This window comes from Oncorhynchus keta, chromosome 35, assembly GCF_023373465.1.
Source record: "Oncorhynchus keta strain PuntledgeMale-10-30-2019 chromosome 35, Oket_V2, whole genome shotgun sequence".
Classification (NCBI taxonomy): Eukaryota; Metazoa; Chordata; class Actinopteri; order Salmoniformes; family Salmonidae; genus Oncorhynchus; species Oncorhynchus keta.
In genome coordinates, this window is record NC_068455.1 from 48,461,896 (window position 1) to 48,482,612 (window position 20,717).

At 43.2% G+C, this 20,717-nt stretch overlaps 1 protein-coding gene across 3 annotated transcripts in view; it reads left to right on the forward strand.

The window, feature by feature from the left end:
• The window catches only part of nid2a (nidogen 2a (osteonidogen)), a 103,315-nt gene that overhangs the window by 15,970 nt on the left and 66,628 nt on the right, over nt 1-20,717 (forward strand). For all 3 annotated transcript variants that reach the window (XM_035752794.1, XM_052497092.1, XM_052497091.1), the window contains exons 5-7: nt 10,379-10,528; nt 15,551-15,796; nt 17,563-17,763. In XM_035752794.1, the coding sequence (XP_035608687.1) occupies nt 10,379-10,528; nt 15,551-15,796; nt 17,563-17,763 (597 nt within the window). The remainder of the gene's footprint in view (nt 1-10,378; nt 10,529-15,550; nt 15,797-17,562; nt 17,764-20,717) is intronic.

The window sequence follows — 20,717 nt, forward strand, 5'->3', positions numbered from 1 at the left end:
TCTTTGTTGGCACTCCTAGATGTCCCATAAACATCAATATTGGGTCTTTTTGTCAATTAAATCGGTCCATATATAGCCTAGATATCGATCTATGAAGACTGTGTGATCAGCGGAAAAAATAGTGTTTTATATAACGTAACGTCATTTTTTTAAATTAAAAAAGTTGACGATAAACTTTCACAAAACACTTCGAAATACTTTTGTAATGCAACTTTAGGTATTAGTAAACGTTAATAAGCGATCAAATTGATCACGAGGCGATGTATATTCTATAGCTGTACATCTGGAAATAATGTCCGGGTAAATCTCAACCAAAATATCCGGTCGGAGACCGGAAGAACTGCGCTGCCTTGTGTCTGTTTGACCAAGTAACAAATCGTAGGCAAATGACAAGACTGTTGACATCGTGTGGAAGCTGTAGGTAGTATTGCAACCTCGGCCCCATTTAATGTGGTTCATGTTTAACAATTGGTTGAAGTGGCGCATGGATATATTTTCCCATTTTCAGTGATCAGATTCTCCTGCACTTTTCGATGAAACGCACGTTTTGTTATAGTCGCAGCCATGATTTAACCAGTTTTATAAACGTCTGAGTGTTTTCTATCCACACATACTAATCATATGCATATACTATATTCCTGGTATGAGTAGCAGGGCGCTGAAATGTTGCACAATTTTTAACAGAATGTTCGAAAAAGTAGGGGGTAGGAATAACAGGTTAAAGAACACCCTCTGTGTTCTGTTAGACAGGTAACTCTTTATCCACAATATAGCAGGGGGTGTAAAGCCATAACACATGCATTTTTCCAGCAGTAGCATTTTATCTGGTCAAACACAATTTTGGGATGACATGTAAAGACACTTGCCAGTTGGTCCGCGCATGCTTTGAGTACACGTCCTGGTAATCCATCTGGCCCTGCGGCTTATTGAACGTTGACCTGTTTAAAGGTCTTGCTCACATCGGCTACCGAGAGCCTTATCACACAGTCATCCAGAAAAGCTGGTGCTCTCGTGCATGCTAAATATCATTACATTTTACATTTACATTCAAGTCATTTAGCAGACGCTCTTATCCAGAGCGACTTACAAATTGGTGCATTCACCTTATGACATCCAGTAGAATAGTCACTTTACAATAGTGCATCTAAATCTTAAAGGGGGGGTGAGAAGGATTACTTATCCTATCCTAGGTATTCCTTAAAGAGGTGGGGTTTCAGGTGTCTCCGGAAGGTGGTGATTGACTCCGCTGTCCTGGCGTCGTGAGGGAGTTTGTTCCACCATTGGGGGGCCAGAGCAGCGAACAGTTTTGACTGGGCTGAGCGGGAACTGCACTTCCTCAGTGGTAGGGAGGCGAGCAGGCCAGAGGTGGATGAACGCAGTGCCCTTGTTTGGGTGTAGGGCCTGATCAGAGCCTGGAGGTACTGAGGTGCCGTTCCCCTCACAGCTCCGTAGGCAAGCACCATGGTCTTGTAGCAGATGCGAGCTTCAACTGGAAGCCAGTGGAGAGAGCGGAGGAGCGGGGTGACGTGAGAGAACTTGGGAAGGTTGAACACCAGACGGGCTGCGGCGTTCTGGATGAGTTGTAGGGGTTTAATGGCACAGGCAGGGAGCCCAGCCAACAGCGAGTTGCAGTCGTCCAGACGGGAGATGACAAGTGCCTGGATTAGGACCTGCGCCGCTTCCTGTGTGAGGCAGGGTCGTACTCTGCGGATGTTGTAGAGCATGAACCTACAGGAGCGGGCCACCGCCTTGATGTTAGTTGAGAACGACAGGGTGTTGTCCAGGATCACGCCAAGGTTCTTAGCGCTCTGGGAGGAGGACACAATGGAGTTGTCAACCGTGATGGCGAGATCATGGAACGGGCAGTCCTTCCCCGGGAGGAAGAGCAGCTCCGTCTTGCCGAGGTTCAGCTTGAGGTGGTGATCCGTCATCCACACTGATATGTCTGCCAGACATGCAGAGATGCGATTCGCCACCTGGTCATCAGAAGGGGGAAGGGAGAAGATTAATTGTGTGTTGTCTGCATAGCAATGATAGGAGAGACCATGTGAGGTTATGACAGAGCCAAGTGACTTGGTGTATAGCGAGAATAGGAGAGGGCCTAGAACAGAGCCCTGGGGGACACCAGTGGTGAGAGCGCGTGGTGAGGAGACAGATTCTCGCCACGCCACCTGGTAGGAGCGACCTGTCAGGTAGGACGCAATCCAAGCGTGGGCCGCGCCGGAGATGCTCAACTCGGAGAGGGTGGAGAGGAGGATCTGATGGTTCACAGTATCGAAGGCAGCCGATAGGTCTAGAAGGATGAGAGCAGAGGAGAGAGAGTTAGCTTTAGCGGTGCGGAGCGCCTCCGTGATACAGAGAAGAGCAGTCTCAGTTGAATGACTAGTCTTGAAACCTGACTGATTTGGATCAAGAAGGTCATTCAGAGAGAGATAGCGGGAGAGCTGGCCAAGGACGGCACGTTCAAGAGTTTTGGAGAGAAAAGAAAGAAGGGATACTGGTCTATAGTTGTTGACATCGGAGGGATTGAGTGTAGGTTTTTTCAGAAGGGGTGCAACTCTCGCTCTCTTGAGGACGGAAGGGACGTAGCCAGCGGTCAGGGATGAGTTGATGAGCGAGGTGAGGTAAGGGAGAAGGTCTCCGGAAATGGTCTGGAGAAGAGAGGAGGGGATAGGGTCAAGCGGGCAGGTTGTTGGGCGGCCGGCCGTCACAAGACGCGAGATTTCATCTGGAGAGAGAGGGGAGAAAGAGGTCAGAGCACAGGGTAGGGCAGTGTGAGCAGAACCAGCGGTGCCGTTTGACTTAGCAAACGAGGATCGGATGTCGTCGACCTTCTTTTCAAAATGGTTGACGAAGTCATCTGCAGAGAGGGAGGAGGGGGGGGAGGGGGAGGAGGATTCAGGAGTGAGGAGAAGGTGGCAAAGAGCTTCCTAGGGTTAGAGGCAGATGCTTGGAATTTAGAGTGGTAGAAAATGGCTTTAGCAGCAGAGACAGAGGAGGAAAATGTAGAGAGGAGGGAGTGAAAGGATGCCAGGTCATCATATGTCATCATATGTCCTAATTGTAGAGGTCGGGTATATTATAACTTAAAAGCTGTTATATAGTGCGGCCCTTGTTCGCCGTTGTGAATCAAAATGATTTGCTTTTAAATTGTAATAAATATGTATAGATGTATTATAGGGCTAGGATAAAGGATTATATAATTTAAAAAAACCTGCCTAGGTTCTCTATTGGAGTAGGCCTATATGATTCTAAAATAATTGTTATGACCTTTTACATTTAAAAAATACATCTCAATATAAAAATGTAAAGGATGATTATTCTTCCGATACACACCGGCAAATAGATAGATTAGGTATTGTCAACAGGGTTGTTGTCTCTGGTGTATGTGGGCTGGTTAACACTGGGATAAAGTGATTCAAGTTGACGGTTAAACTAATACAACAATTGCATATGGAAGCGAGAGAAAGCCGTGGCTGTGTCGGAATCGATTGTGAGTAGAACTTGAGTATGCTTTCCTTTAAGAGAGTGCCCGGGGTTGGCTTGGGGTTGGCTCTGGCACAGCCATAGCATGATACAATAGGATATAATGTGATGCCTAAGCAGAATTTTTACTTGCAGTCATTAGCGGCCGTTAGAATCTATGTTCCTTTTTCCTTCTTATTTTTCTTCTCTTGACTTTATATTGCGCTTGGCATATTTGATAAATTAGGTCCATTACTGCCACAGACCTTGTTCGTCTTTCAGTCACCCACGTGGGTATAACCAATGAGGAGATGGCACGTGGGTACCTGCTTCTATAAACCAATGAGGAGATGGGAGAGGCAGGACTTGCAGTGCGATCTGCGTCAGAAATAGAACTGATTTCTATTTTAGTCCTTGGCAACACAGACGCTTGTTGGCGCCCACGAGCAGTGTGCGTGCAATCATTGAATAACTTAGATTTCTACATTTATTTTTGCAACGCTTGCGCAAGCGACGCGAGCAGTGTGGTCAGCCTGTTAGAGCCTTGCTAGGGCTTTCAAATATTAGCATGTATAAGATCGTGCTGTTATTATTGTTACACATTTTTTCCCTGACTGTTTTCCATTTTATTTGGTTAGTTCTCTTAGGCATCCTCATAGATAATTATGTTATCATGGGACTACCCATATTTCCCTCTGGTCAACGCCAATTGGCGGTCAAGGGTTTGCCTTAGGACACAAATGTGCGTCATGAGTCAGGGAGATGGTCTGATGGTCTTAGTGACAACAGACCTAGATATGGGGGGAAGTTTTAGTGGATGGAATATTAGGACAATTGGAGGTTTACAAAGTTGCAGCTACAGTATGCTTAACAGTGCACATTATTATGATACAGCTATATGGACACTTAACCTCTAGCGTTGACCAATCCCGTATCCGGGAGCGTAATCATAGCCTCAAGCTCATTACCATAACACAACGTTAACTGAAATGAAAGAAATATATTCACTCACAAGCTTAGCCTTTTGTTAACAACACTGTCATCTCAGATGTTCAAAATATGCTTTTCAACCATAGCTACACACGCATTTGTGTAAGAGTATTGATAGCTAGCATAGCATTAAGCCTAACATTCAGCAGGCAACATTTTCACAAAAACAAGAAAATAATTCAAATAAAATCATTTACCTTTGAAGAACTTCGGATGTTTTCAATGAGGAGACTCAGTTAGATAGCAAATGTTCATTTTTTCCAAAAAGATTATTTGCGTAGGAGAAATCGCTCCGATTTGTTCAAGTGACTGGAACGAGCTGCAACAAACACTCAAACGGGTCAGTTTTATCTCCATCTCTTCATTCAAAGACTCAATCATGGACACTCTTACTGAAAGTTGTGGCTGTTTTGTGTGGTGTATTGTTGTCTCTACCTTCTTGCCCTTTGTGCTGTTGTCTGTAAAAGATGTGACCAATACATATTTCATTCCTGTGCTGTTTGTAATTACCCTGGTAGGTTGACTGATAACCTGAACCAAGTTGCATGTACTGGTACAGTGAAGATTTTTCTTGAGTGGGCAGATTGATGAAAGCCAGTCAATATTTAAATCACCCGGAAAATATACCTCTCTGTTGATATAACATACATTATCAAGCATTTCACACATATTATCCAGATACTGTTAGCACTTGGTGGTTGACAGCAGCTTCCCAAAAGAAGGAGCTTTTGGTGAAGCAGATGAACCTTTAGCCATATTACTTCAACAGTATTTAACATGAGATCCTCTCTGAGCTTTACAGGAATGTGGTTCTGAATATAAACAGCAATACCTCCACCTTTGGCATTTCTGTATTTTCTGTAAATGTTATAACCACCGTATTGCTATCACTGTATTATCTAAGTGAGTTTCAGAGATCTGATACTAGCAAGTTATTGATTTCATGAACCTTGTTTCTTATGCTACATATGCACGTGGGATATTTTTAGCACTTTTCTTGGATGCTTGATTGTTTTTTATTGCTTTACTGGGAAGCTTAGCAGAAGTATACATGCACATATTACACGGTGGACTTCCTACTAGGGTACACCGTCTCAGTGCGAACAGTATCTCTGGAAGAATAGGCACATGATTACTGCATAAAATAGCTGTAGGATCAATAGAGAAATTCCGGATAGTTAGAGGGACATACAGTACATTAGGTTACTCACATTGTGTCTGCCAACGCCCCTGGGATAACATACATTTGCTGCAGCATAATGACAACTCAGCAACACAATGGTAGGGATTAACTGAGCTGGGCTTGGCGCATTGATAAGTCATTGTCTCAACACAGCCTTTAAATGCGTGGACAGGGTCAAAGTTATCTATAAAAGTGATTCCAACAGAGCTACAGTAATCCTTTAGCCAAGTGTGTAATGCCAGTAGCCTGCTGAATCTTTCACACCTGTGGCTCAACAATGGTACCGGACCTGAAATAATTGGCCGCTTTTGGGAATAAATCAGTGCTAGAATCAGGAATTTTAAATACATTTTCAGAAGTTCCGAGCTAGCCCTCCTAATGCCGTTTGACCCCACATGGATTTAGACGGCATCAGCTCCTGGCAGCTGTCATAGAATGGTCGGAAGCAACCTTGTGAGATCCTGTACTCCAGGATAGCAGAGAGTTTTCCCCCCGGGAACCATAGAACTGCCGATAAACATCCACCAACTCATCCAGGAGCATCCCACCAACTCCATTCTCCAGGGAAGGGGAGACCCCTTCTGTGAGGGATCCCTGCAGAGAACCAGCCTGTCGGCTGTGGGGAGCCGACACGGCGGCAACACTTCCACCAGGCCAGAGCGGCGTCCAGCTACTGGGGTGGAGAAGAAAGAAAAAGTTGGCGGGCGTGGATTCCCCAGTAGTTTGTGTAGGTTCACTACCCGTTTGCTAAAAGTAGCCACTTCACCCCTGTAGTCCTCAGCAAGTGAACATGTCCTACAATGAAAGTCTTGGCGGTCCACATTGTCCCAGAATTAAGCAAAATAAACACAGCTCTTGCAGCATTGAAAAACTTTGTTAGCGTCCTCTATTTGAGGTTCCCAGTCTTCCTCTGCGAGATGGGGCAGCAGTGTTTATGAGTGAGTGTTGTGTGCGTGTGTACAAGTGTTCATCTGTATGAGTGTGTGTGCATGTGTGTATGTGTACCTTAGCCACAGACATGTAGCAAACAAGCCCGGCATACAGGCTCCTCCGAGCAAAGGGAGAGTCCCCACTCGGTTGAGGAAATGCAGTATCCAGAAAACCAGAGTCTTTCTCTCTCCTCGCTAGCTTGATAAGGGTTGTTTTGCTAAAGCAGACAAGCAGGTGTAGAGCATTAGCCTCTTATCTGGCAAGCTGCTCTAGCGCTAAACCCTCCATGTTTAAATAATTGATGAGGAAGTTTTAGTGGGCCAGAGCAGAAGGGTTTGGCAAGCTAGTTTATTGTAATTCTGGATGACGAATGACTTGAAGTTTGAGTTTCTCCACAAAGATTTACTGTATGAGTCTGGCGTTTTAGTTGGGCTCCCAGCAGCTTATATTGTAAAAACCTGGAAAAACATTCCAAGAAAGAAAATGAAAAGTTACTCGGAGTTCGTAGTGATGCATTGAATCATCAAATGAAATATTGTCAAAAGAGCTATAGTAAAAGTATCTCTCTCTCTGCGTGTCAGGAGGGTGTGCTCTGACTTCTACTGAACCTACTTTACGGCGAGAGGATAAGCTAATAGGGTTTTAGGTTTACTGAGCTGTTGTTTTCTCGGAAAGGTTCTCAGAACTGCTATGGTCGGGTATGTAGTGCTGCCATAGAGCGGGGGAGCAGCGCTACCTCCCTTTTTTCAATTTGAGAATACATGGAGCCGGTAAAAATATTTCTGGAAAAATGACCCCTAAAATTCCATGAAAACCATAGAATGACTAAATACATATGTAGGCTATGAGAGCCTATAGGTAGGCAACTTGTGTTTTCTTCTCTGTCTTCTCTCTCTCTGGCAGTGGTGTGAATGATGAATGACTGTAGGCGTGTGCTGAGGCAAGACCACTTTGAGCAGGCCAAATCCGACGTAACTTCCACAGACAGAAAACTAAAATGTCTGTCCTCAAAACAGTTTTGTTATGGACTTGGGGCTCTTGTACGATGCACTTGAACTCGCCCTACTGTCCTTGTGCTTAGCTTACAGAAACGTACCACCTCTATTGCGTATGCAGACAAACTGATCCACCGCATGAACCGGATCTCACCAACGAGATCTAGGATCCAAATTCACCGCCTGTCTGCCTTGATGTTTGTAAAACTCCATGGACCTCCTCTTGCGTAGTGAAACCCAGAACGATATGTTGACCACTTGGTTAAGGTCCTTTCAGCACCATGATTCGTGTCTCGCAAGATCACATAATGATTCATAGGTATTAAAAAAAACACAAAAAACGAATATAATAGCATGCTCTAGCATATTAGGCCTATAGCATGTTACACCAAAACACCTCCTCAGTCATTTGTTATCTGAAGCTGAATAGTCGAAACATGTTCCTCATGCTGCCAAAACTCAACAGTGCCCGCCACTAGGCCGGATATGCTTTGTTGAATCAACGTAGGCCTGCAAGAAAGGCTTATAGTTTGTTAACACCTTCTGCTTTAACCTCTCTGGGATAATTTGGGACGCTAGCGTCCCACCTCACCAGCAGCCAGTGAAAGTGCAGGGCGCCAAATTCAAAACAACAGAAATCTCATACTTAAAATTCCTCAACCATACAAGTATTTTACACCATTTTAAAGATACACTTCTAGTCAAGCCAACCACAGTGTCCGATTTCAAAAAGGCTTTTCGGCGAAAGCAGAACATATCATTATGTTAGGTCAGCAACTAGTCACAGAAAGCATTCAGCCATTTTCCAACCAAGAGAGGTGTCACAAAAAGCAGAAATATAGATCAAATTAATCACTAACCTTTGACGATCTTCATCAGATGACACTCCCAGGACTCAATGTTACACAATACATGTATGTTTTGTTCGATCAAGTTCATATTTCTATCCAAAAACCTCAGTTCACATTGGCGCCATGTTCATAAATGCCTCCAAAACATCCGGATAAATTGCAGAGAGCCACATCAAATAACAGAAATACTCATCATAAACTTTGATGAAAGATACATGTTTTACATAGAATTAAAGACAAACTTGTTCTTAATGCAACCGCTGTGTCAGATTTCAAAAAGTCTTTACGGCAAAAGCACAATATTTAATAATCTGAGAACAGCGTTCAGCCACAAAAACAAAGCCATACAGTTACCCGTCAAGTTGTGGAGTCAACAAAAGTCATAAATATAAATCTTCACTTACCTTTGCTGATCTTCGTCGGAATGCACTCCCGGGACTCCCACTTCCACAGGAAATGTTCTTTTTGTTCGATTACGTCCATATTTATGTCCAAATACCACTTTATTGTTCGCGCGTTTAGTTCACTATTCCAAAGGCACAATGCGCGAGTGCAAAGTCCAGACAAAAGGTCAAAAGAGTTCCATTACAGTTTGTAGAAACATGTCAACCGATGTTTACAATCAACCCTTAGGGTCTTTTTATAATAAATCTTCAATAATAATCCAACCGGACAATAGCGTATTCATTACAGAGGAAAAAGAAGGCACGGCTCGCCCACGTGACCGCGCAGTAAACAACTGATTGGCCAGAGCCTAGTCCACTTGTTGAAACTGCTCTTATTCGAAGCTTTCCACAATAGAAGCCTCAAACAACTTTCTAAAGACTGTTGACATCTGCTGGAATCCTTGGGAAGTGCAATCTGGCCCCATAGACACAGCATATTGGATAGGCAATCACTTAAATGAAACGACAAACCTCAGATTTCCCACTTCCTGGTTGGATTTGTCTCAGGTTTTTGCCTGCCATATGAGTTCTGTTATACTCACAGACATCATTCAAACGGTTTTAGAAACATCAGAGTGTTTCCTATCCAATACTACTAATAATATGCATATATTAGCATCTGGGACAGAGTAGCAGGCAGTTTACTCTGGGCACCTTATTCATCCAAGCTACTCAATACTGCCCCCCTGTCACCAATAAGTTAATTCACTCACGAAACAGTCATTCAAAAAGATCTAAATGCATATTCCCATGAAACTGATGGAGATCAAATGATTGGCATAAAGGTGAATATTTCATCGGTAAAACATGAAGAATTATCATTTGCGATTGACTATTTTGAAATTGGGTATGCCTAACTTAGTGTTTGAGGTTATTAAATATGTAACATTTTCTTGAGATAATATGTGGTAATAGCTAGATGTTGCAATTGGAGGATGCATTTCATGTATAGGCCTATTGTACAAAATATTTAATAGGGTACATCTGTCGGTACGAACATTGAGAAATGATGACGTCATGACATTTTCCAACACCTAAAAAACATAGCACTTATACCACTGGCAGTGGTGCACATGCTCTGACCCTCCCTAGGGTTCCCCCAACCACATCCAACAGAGTCAGTTTATTTTGACAGATTCAAGTTCTGACTGTTTTCTCTTCTCGTCCTCCCCTCTTTCTTTCTTTCGTCCTCCCTTCCCTCTCTCACTCCCCATATTTTTCTTTCAATTGAATTCAATGAGCTCTATTGGCATCCAGTAATATGAAAACATCTTATCTTACATTGCCAAATCTATATGAGGAACATATTAGGAAATAATCTCTCTCTCTCTCTCTCTCTCTCTCTCTCTCTCTCTCTCTCTCTCTCTCTCTCTCTCTCTCTCTCTCTCTCTCTCTCTCTCTCTCTCTCTCTCTCTCTCCTCTCTCCTCTCTCCTCTCTCCTCTCTCCTCTCTTCTCTCTTCTCTCTTCTCTCTCTCTCTCTCTCTCTCTCTCTCTCTCTCTCTCTCTCTCTCCTGCAGTGATCCAGTACAGCACAGAGACCAAGGAGACGTGTGCTCGCTTCCAACAGCAGTGTTCTCAGAACGCTGACTGCACCGACTACTCTTCCGGCTTCTGCTGCCACTGTCGCTCCGGTTTCTACGGCAATGGTCGTCACTGTCTCCCTGACGGTGAGTCCTGGGGATGACGGTATAGTGACACAGGCTCCGAGGATCACCGGCAGGGTCATAATATCGCAAAATGTCACACAATTATATTTATGGATTTGAATTTGTGTGGTTTTGTCAGCCATACAACATCTGTGAAGAATATTTTCTGTTATTGGTGAGAAAATGGTAATTTGGCTTTCCGTACCTGTATTTCTGTTTCCACAGTTCACATTGCCTTAGTGGAAAGGTACACTACTGCTCAAAAGTTTGGGGTCACTTAGAAATATCCTTGTTTTTGAAAGAAAAGCACATTTTTGGTCCATTTTAAAATAACATCAAATTGATTTTTAAAAATACAGTGTAGACATTGTTAATGTTGTAAATGACTATTGTAGCTGGAAACGGGTGATTTTTAATGGAATATCTATTTAGGAGTACAGAGGCCCATTATCAGCAACCAGCCCTTTTGCAGTTATGTTTGCACAGCTGAAACCTGTTCTGATTAAATAAGCAATAAAACTGGCCTTCTTTAGACTAGTTGAGTATCTGGAGCATCAGCATTTGTGGGTTTAATTACAGGCTCAAAATGGCCAGAAACAAAGACCTTTCTTTTGAAACTACTCCCTTCATAGAACAGCGCAACCTGGCTCTAAATCAGAATAGAAAGAGGAGTGGGAGGCTCCGGTGCACAACTGAGCAAGAGGACAAGTACATTAGTGTCTAGTTTGAGAAACAGATGCCTCCCAAGTCCTCAACTAGCAGCTTAATTAAATAGTGCCCGCAAAACACCAGTCTCAACGTCAATCAATCAAATGTATTTATAAAGCCCTTTTTACATCAGCCGATGTCACAAAGTGCTGTACAGAAACCCAGACTAACCCCAAACAGCAAACAATGCCGATGTAGAAGCACGGTGGCTAGGAAAAAATCCCTAGAAAGGCCAGAACCTAGGAAGAAACCTAGAGAGGGACCAGGCTCTGAGGGTTGGTCAGTCCTCTTCTGGCTGTGCCAGTTGGAGATTATAACAGAACCCTGCAAGATGTTCAAACGTTCATAGATGACCTGCAGCGTCAGCTAATAATAATCACAGTGGTTGTAGAGGGTGCAACAGGTCAGCACCTCAGGAGTAAATGTCAGTTGGCTTTTTATAGCCAATCATTCATAGTTAGAGACAGCAGGTGCGGTAGAGAGAGGGTCCAAAACAGCAGGTCCGGGACAAGGTAGCACGTCCAGTGAACAGATCAGGGTTCCATAGCTTCAGGCAGAACAGTTGAAACTGGAGCAGCAGCCTGACCAGGGGACAGCAAGGAGTCATCAGGCCAGCTGGTCCTGAGGCGTGGTCCTAGGGCTCAGGTCGAGAGAGAGCACACTAGAATGCTAAAACAGAGCAAACTAGAATGCTATTTGGCCCTCAACAGAGTACACAGTGGCAGAATACCTGACCACTGTGACTGACCCAAACCTAAGGAAAGCTTTGACTATGTACAGACTCAGTGAGCATAGCATTGCCGTAGGCAGACCTGGCTCTCAAGAGAAGACAGGCTATGTGCACACTGCCCACAAAATGAGGTGGAAACTGAGCTGCACTTCCTAACCTCCTGCCCAATGTATGACCATATTAGAGACACATATTTCACTCAGATTACACAGATCCACAAAGAATTCGAAAACAAACCCGATTTTGATAAACTCCCATATCTACTGGGTGAAATACCATAGTGTGCCACCACAGTATGCCATCACAGCAGCAAGATTTGTGACCTGTTGCCACAAGAAACGGTCGACCAGTGAAGAACAAACACCATTGTAAATACAACCCATATTTATGCTTATTTATTTTCCCTTTTGTACTTTAACCATTTGTACATTGTTACAACACTGTATATATACATAATATGACATGTATAATGTCTTTATTATTTTGGAAATTCTGTGAGTGGAATGTTTACTGTTCATGTTTATTGTTTATTTCACTTTTGAGACCCTGTACACCCACTTTGCCAAAGCACAGCCCCCACACCACTAGATCTTCAACCTACTACCCTGAGACAAGGCCGAGTATAGCCCAGAGTTCCTCAGTCCAGTGTCTGTGTTCTTTTGCCCATCTTAATCTTTTATTTTTATTGGCCAGTCTGAGATATGGCTTTTTCTTTGCAACTCTGCCTAGAAGGACAGCATCCCGGAGTCGCCTCTTCACTGTTGATGTTGAGACTGGTGTTTTGTGGGTACTATTTAATGAAGCTGCCCGTTGAGGACTTGTCTGTTTCTCAAACTAGACACTCTAATGTACATGTCCTCTTGCTCAAGTGTGCACCGCGGCCTCCCACTCCTCTTTCTATTCTGGTTAGAGCCAGTTTGCGCTGTTCTTTGAAGGGAATAGTACACAGCGTTGTACGAGATCTTCAGTTTCTTGGCAATTTCTCGCATGGAATAGCCTTCATTTATCAGAACAAGAATAGACTGACAAGTTTCAGAAGAAAGTTATTTGTTTCTTGCCATTTTGAGCCTGTAATCGAACCCACAAATGCTGATGCAAATGCAAATGCTGATGCACCAGATACTAAACTAGTCTAAAGAAAGCCTGCTTATTGCTTCCATGACAACAGTTGTCAGCTGTGCTAACATATCTGCAAAAGTGTTTTCTAATGATCAATTTTCCTTTTAAAATGATAAACTTAGATTAGCTAACACAACTTGCCATTGGAACACAGGAGTGATGGTTGCTGATAATGGGCCTCTGTACGCCTATGTAGATATTCCATAAAAGATCTGCCGTTTCCAGCTACAATAGTCATTAACAATGTCTACACTGTATTTCTAATAAATTTGATGTTATTTTAATGGACTAAAAATGTGATTTTCTTTCAAAAACAAGGATATTTCAGTGACCCCAAACTTTTGAACGTTAGTGTGCGGGATATGTATGTACTTTTTGCTGCATAGAGGGAAAAGAAACTCACACACTACAACTCTCCGTCTCCTAAATACACACACACCAATTCTCACCCAAACTCTCACAGACCCATAAAAACCTGGTCTCCACCTCCCCCTCTCCAAACCCCCCTGGCTCTCTCTCTCACATGACAGCATCATCTTGTTTCTAGGCCCTGCAACCATTTCCTGCCAGATCAACACCTCTGATGCAGTGGTGGGCTCCTCAAACAATCCTCCTATTGGTCACTGGGTCATGCCGAGCTCCTCTAGCCCCTCGCTAGCTGGCTAATTACCTGGAAGTGGCTTGACAGACATTCCTATTTGGAGAGCAGTATAAACGCTCTCACACACACACACACACACACACACACACACACACACACACACACACACACACACACACACACACACACACACACACACACACACACACACACACCCTCTGCACTCTCAACCGGCTCCCTTTATTAGTCTGGCTGCTTGTTATTAACCCAGGGGTTTGGGTTTGTGTGTGTGTGTCGAAGGGCATGTAAAGTAATGGGGGTGGTATTTAAATGTTAGCTTTATAACCGGATGTTTTGGCAGCCAGTCAATGCTTTGACAAATACAGTCAGTCGACTACTTGAAAGAGTTGGAGGGGATGATGTCACCCTGACTGACTTTCCACTGGGTTGGTTCATCCTCGGGAATGAGGTGTTTTGTTAGAGACTGAAGTTTCACAACAAAATGTGAACACATTGTTCTAGGTAGAAGTGTCAAGGCAAACTTGTGTATATTCCAGGGTTGGAGTGTCAAGACTTGTCAAACGTGGTACTTGTGAAGCCTTTGGGATTTGAGAGACAGTGGGAGACACTGACAGACATGTATGCGGGATGGTGTATTCAGTCTACGTTCTTGTGGGTGCTTTGATGGAACAGGAACACAAACACACACAAATCAAATCAAATCAAATTGTATTTATATAGCCCTTCGTACATCAGCTGATATCTCAAAGTGCTGTACAGAAACCCAGCCTAAAACCCCAAACAGCAAGCAATGCAGGTGCACACAGGGTGCTTTGTAGTAAATAGAGGAACATAACAAATTGGGACTGTCAACAAAGTGGGGACCTGAGCCATATTTTCACAGTGAGATAATTACTACAGTAATTCCATATCAATTCAGTCAATTACCAAAATAGGTAAGAATAAATGTCACTTTTCAATTCTTGAATTGTAATTTCAATTATTTGAATTTGTCACGTCGGTATAAAGGGATCGGGAGATATATATATAATATATTTTTTATTATATCCAAATTACGGCATGCCGTGTAAAGGCACAGGGATGAAGACCAAACAAACACGTATACAACAGACAGGGTTGAAACCCAAACAAAAGAGCGAGGAGTACCTCGAATAAATAGCACAAGCCCACAATGATTAACACATGGGATGAGACCGGTAATCATCTGCGCATTCCACAATGGCATGAAAGCCAAAACACACAGCACAGGTACTCACACGAACGAACGGACATTGTAACAATAATCGACAGGGCACACTTTTACAATTACTAATCAATGGGAATAGGGGCCTGGTGTGCGTAATGAAAGTTCTGGAGGGATTCGTGACAGAATTGATGGAAGTGAAATGGAATTGATGCCAATGCTGGTACCTATACGCCCAGTCTATGTGCCCAAAATACACTCATATCCCTTCCTGCTTCCTCAGTAGCTGTGTGTTTGTTCCTTAAGTCATACACTTCAAAGACCTGTTTTTAAGCTAAAAATACAGGAATTATTTTAAAAATTCCATTGCCGTCTGTTTTGTCACTTTGTATGTCTATGGAGTTGTATTTGGTGCAGATGTGTGCTGTTTGTGGTATTGGTGTTCTCTACATGTTTTGTGTTGGATACACAGACACTGATTGGTTGACAGGCGATGTGTGGGGAAAGTTTCTGGTATCCGTTCCCAAAAATGCAAGCAGCATGAATTGCGGAGACTGCATTCTCAGTTTTGACCGGATTAAGCATAAATCTGCTTTTATGATGCATGCCCAATACATTGATTCATTATTTGTAGTATATATTTGTTACCATGTCTTTCTTTCCCCCCTTCTATTCTCTCAGGTGCTCCCCATCGCGTCAATGGCAAGGTGAGCGGGACAGTGATAGTAGGTTCCACCCCTGTGGACCTTAACAGCGTGGACCTGCATGCCTACATCGTAGTGAGTGACGGGCGGGCATACACCGCCATCAGCGAGGTGCCCGAACCCGTGGGATGGGCACTAATGCCTGTGGCGCCCATCGGAGAGCTCTTTGGCTGGCTTTTTGCCCTGGAGCTGCCCAACAGCCAGGCTGGCTTCAAGATCACAGGTGAGCTGAGTCATGATGTTACTGACGCTTAGTGATATTGTCACCACGTTAACAAAACATCCTTTTACAAACAGTATTCAACCTGAACATGACATCATTGCAACCAATTTTGCCTACTGGGCAATATAGGAGGGTCCCAATTCTCATCAGAGTCCTAGTACCGCACTCAACAGTCTCCCTCAGAATTAGTGTGGCACTGTTACAAGAACAAATTCTTATTTTCAATGACGGCCTAGGAACAGTGGGTTAACTGCCTTGTTCAGGTGCAAAATGACAGATTTTTACCTTGTCAGCTCGGGGATTCGATCTTGCAATCTTTCTGTTACAAGTCCAACGCTCTATCCACTAGGCTACCACCCACCCACATATTTTAATCTCTACATAAAAACTGTTCTCCATGATGTCACCACTGCATGCATTTGCATAGTTAGGTATGTGTGTGTGTGTCTGTGGTGTGTGCGTGTGTGCGTGCATGCTTTGTTTGTGTGTGTCTGTGGTGAGTGTGTGTTCGTGCGTGCTTCGTTTGTGTGTCTGAGTGTGTGAATGAGGCTGCCCCCATGCTGGCAGACTTCAGGTCGCTCTGTGTGTTTGTGTAAAGTCAGTTTAAAGTCGTACAGCTGTGTTGTCTCCAGAGGGGGGATATGCCTAATCCACCCCTCTCAGGCTAATTTGAGTCAGGTGTTCCGTTGATGTGTGTTTAGACTCACAAGCTAAGAGGCTTGTGGATTCAACCTGTCAGAATTATAGTATGCTCAGATTCCCTGTCTGTATTGAATAGTTTATCATCTGGCAAATATAATAAGATTGACCTACTATTGGAGGCATTCATGTTATTATGGAGAATTGAGAGACTGGGTGTAGTAGTGAGATTCTGCTGGGTCCCAGCCCATTTGGGTGTGGAAGGGAATTAAATTGTAGACCAGATAGCCAAAAGAGCTTTAAAACGAGTTAGAGGTGAGGCCAAATGTAAGATCAGATCCTTTTTGATAGATGTGTGGCAGAAGAGATGGGACTCGGAGCCCAAGGGCTGGCATTTATATGCCCTCTTAAGAAATTTAGATGGACCAAGATTCAAAGGTCAGATTAGGAAGGAAGAGGTGGAGTTTGCTCAATTGCGTCTAGGATATTGTACATCTGGTTGGCAGCATGTGAATGGTTTGTGTCTGGAGTGTATAGTCAATGAAATGGTGGAGCATGTGTTGTTATATTGTTGTAACTTTGTTGATGAGAGGGAAAGCTTGAAGTGTAGGGTCATTGAGGTTGGACAGTGTTTTGGGGATGGGGAGGGTCTATTAGAAGTTAGTAGGGATCTTTTTTATTTTCTCAGAAATACTGAGTTATAGGTAGGAGGATTTAGAAATGTGGAGCTAATGTTGTAAACCGTGATTGACCACACACTTGAGCACATGCACCTTTAATGTTTGTTTGCGGATCGTCATTATATCACAGAAGAAGAGGCTTGTGGAAGATGTGTAGGATCTTCGCGAAGAGCAAGCAGGCTTGTGTGAGAGTTTTCACGAAAGCCAAATATAATGGATATTATTCTCACATGTGCTAAGTTCACCTAAGTTAAAACATGTATAAATCATTATCTCAGTGAAGGCCGAATAGCAAAGACCTTACTCAGGTGTTATAGTTGTAATAAGAAAATATCAGGTGCAAACCACCCAAGGTTAAATCTCATTGCCATGTATTCATTATGACATCTCTTCCTGTCGCTTATATAGCGATATCACTTCCTTATGATGTCACGTCCTGTCCCACAGGTGCTGAGTTCACACGCCACGCCGAGGTTACCTTTTACCCCGGCAACCAGCGGCTGAGCATCGTCCAGACGGCCCAAGGATTGGACAGCGAGAACCACCTCAGTGTTGACACCCGTCTCCACGGCGACGTGCCCTTCATTGCCCCCGGCGCCACCGTGCAGATGGAGCCCTACAAGGAGACCTATCAGTACTACCCTTCAGGTGTGCTAGCCGATAAGTAGCCAATCACTGCCCACCAGGGTTGGGAAGTGTATATTACATTTACATTCTTTCAATTCAGGAATTAACTCAAATTTGAATTATCATTGCTTTTCTGTGTGGAAAATTTCAATTGGTATTGGAATTTCAGTTTGCTTCCGGAATTAACCAAATTGAAATTTTAGTTGTCCACCTCCACCCCACCTTACCTCACAGGCGTTCTGGGCCTTCCATGTCTCTGGTTACAGTATCCACACTAGCATACTAGCATACCACCTAGAATGAAGTTCACCTTTTGGGCATATATACATTATAAGTGATAAGCTAGTATAGACATTGGAGCATAGCCATAACTGGAGCCCAGTGGTTTTACCGACTATGGAACCTGATCAGGAAAACCTTTGAGTATTAGATTGAGTATTAGGTGGTAGTTTCAGGAGGTTCTCCCTTGCCCGAGTCATGACTTCCTCTCTTCCTGTACTCCACTGACTCTATTTCAAAAGAAAAAGTTGTTGGTAGTACTTAGAAAGTGGGAAAGCAGATGTGTCTCATATCTCCTCGCAAATGAATCCTAACTTGATAAGCCGAACTAAATAATTTTTCCATTACCTACACTACCATTTAACTGGTCCCCATCTGATCTAATGTCATGATGCAACAAAGGCGCCACTAGCCTCTCTCTCCCCTTCCTGAGTGTCTCAGCTATCTCTCCTTACTTGGAGATAAGGATCGAAGGGGGGCTAGTTGCTAGTGGACGGTTGGGACTATAAAAAGAACCAACCTCTGAGACTTCACTGCCTCCACTTCCTTTTAGAGGAAGCCGGGGACAGATTTTTTTACGTGCTCCCCAGAACGTAAACTGTGTTTCATCTGAAAGGCCCACTGGATGAGGAAGTGTTCAATTAGCAGAGCCGCTCATCCTGCCAGGGCTGATTATAGACCAGGGTCGTTAGTTAGGGTCATCAAAAAGAAGGGGGTTTTCTGGTCTTGGTAAAAATGTTATTTCAAGGTGCACTGCTCCAGACCAAACCGTAGTACATATAGTTGAAGTCTGAAGTTTACATAAACCTTAGCCAAATACATTTAAACTCAGTTTTTCACAATTCCTGACATTTAATCCTAGTAAAAAATCCCTGTCTTAGGTCAATTAGGATCACCACTTTATTTTAAGAATATGAAATGTCAGAATAATATTAGAGAGTGATTTATTTCAGCGTTTATTTCTTTCATCACATTCCCAGTGGGTCAGAAGTTTACATACACTCAATTAGTATTTGGTAGTATTGCCTTTAAATTGTTTAACGTGGGTGGTAAAACATTTCGGGTAGCCTTCCACAAGCTTCCCACAATAAGTTGGGTGAATTTTGGCCCATTCCTTCTGACAGTCAGGTTTGTAGGCCTCCTTGCTCTCACATGCTTTTTCAGTTCTGCCCACAACTTTTCTATAGGATTGAGGTCAAATCAAATCAAATCAAATTTTATTTGTCACATACACATGGTTAGCAGATGTTAATGCGAGTGTAACGAAATGCTTGTGCTTCTAGTTCCGACAATGCAGTGATAACCAACAAGTAATCTAACTAACAATTCCAAAACTACTGTCTTATACACAGTGTAAGGGGATAAGGAATATGTACATAAGGATATATGAATGAGTGATGGTACAGAGCAGCATACAGTAGATGGTATCGAGTACAGTATATACATATGAGATGAGTATGTAGACAAAGTAAACAAGTGGCATAGTTAAAGTGGCTAGTGATACATGTATTACATAAGGATGCAGTAGATGATATAGAGTACAGTATATACGTATGCATATGAGATGAATAATGTAGGGTAAGTAACATTATATAAGGTAGCATTGTTTAAAGTGGCTAGTGATATATTTACATCATTTCCCATCAATTCCCATTATTAAAGTGGCTGGAGTTGGGTCAGTGTCAATGACAGTGTGTTGGCAGCAGCCACTCAATGTTAGTGGTGGCTGTTTAACAGTCTGATAGCTTTGAGATAGAAGCTGTTTTTCAGTCTCTCGGTCCCAGCTTTGATGCACCTGTACTGTGATGGCCACTCCCAACACCTTGACTTTGTTGTCCTTAAGACAGTTTGCCACAACTTTGGAAGTATGCTTGGGGTCATTGTCCATTTGGAAGACCCATTTGCGACCAAGCTTTAACTTCCTGACTGATGCTCTGAGATGTTGCTTCAATATATCCACCAAATTGTCCTCCTCATGATGCCATCTATTTTGTGAAGTGCACTAAAGCACCCAAACAACATGATGCTGCCACCCCCGTGGTTCACTTTTGGGATGGTGTTCTTCAGCTTGCAAGCCTCACCCTTTTCCCTCCAAACATAACGATGGTCATTATGGCCAAACATTCCTATTTTTGTTTCATTAGACCAGACGACATTTCTCAAAAAAGTATGGTTTTGGAGCAGTGGCTTCTTCCTTGCCTCACGGCCTTTCAGGTTATCGATATAGGACTCGTTTTTACTGTGGATAAAGATTCTTCTGTACCTGTTTCCTCCAGCATCTTCACAAGGTCCTTTGCTGTACATTCATCTCTAGGAGACAGAACGCGTCTCCTTCCTGAGCGGTATGACGGCTGCGTGGTCCCATGGTGTTTATACTTGTGTACTATTGTTTGTACAGATTAACGTGGTACCGTCAGTTGTTTGGAAATTGCTCCCAAGGTTGGGAGCATCCAGGTAATGCGTCCACAGGTACACCTCCAATTGACTCAAATTATGTCAATTAGCCTATCAGAAGCTTCTAAAGCCATGAAGTCATTTTAGGGAATTTTCCAAGCTGTTTTTAAAGGCACAGCCAACTTAGTGTATGTAAACTTCTGACCCACTGGAATTGTGATACAGTGAATTATAAGTGAAATACTCTGTCTGTAAACAATTGTTGAAAAAATTACTTGTGTCATGCACAAAGAAGATGTCCT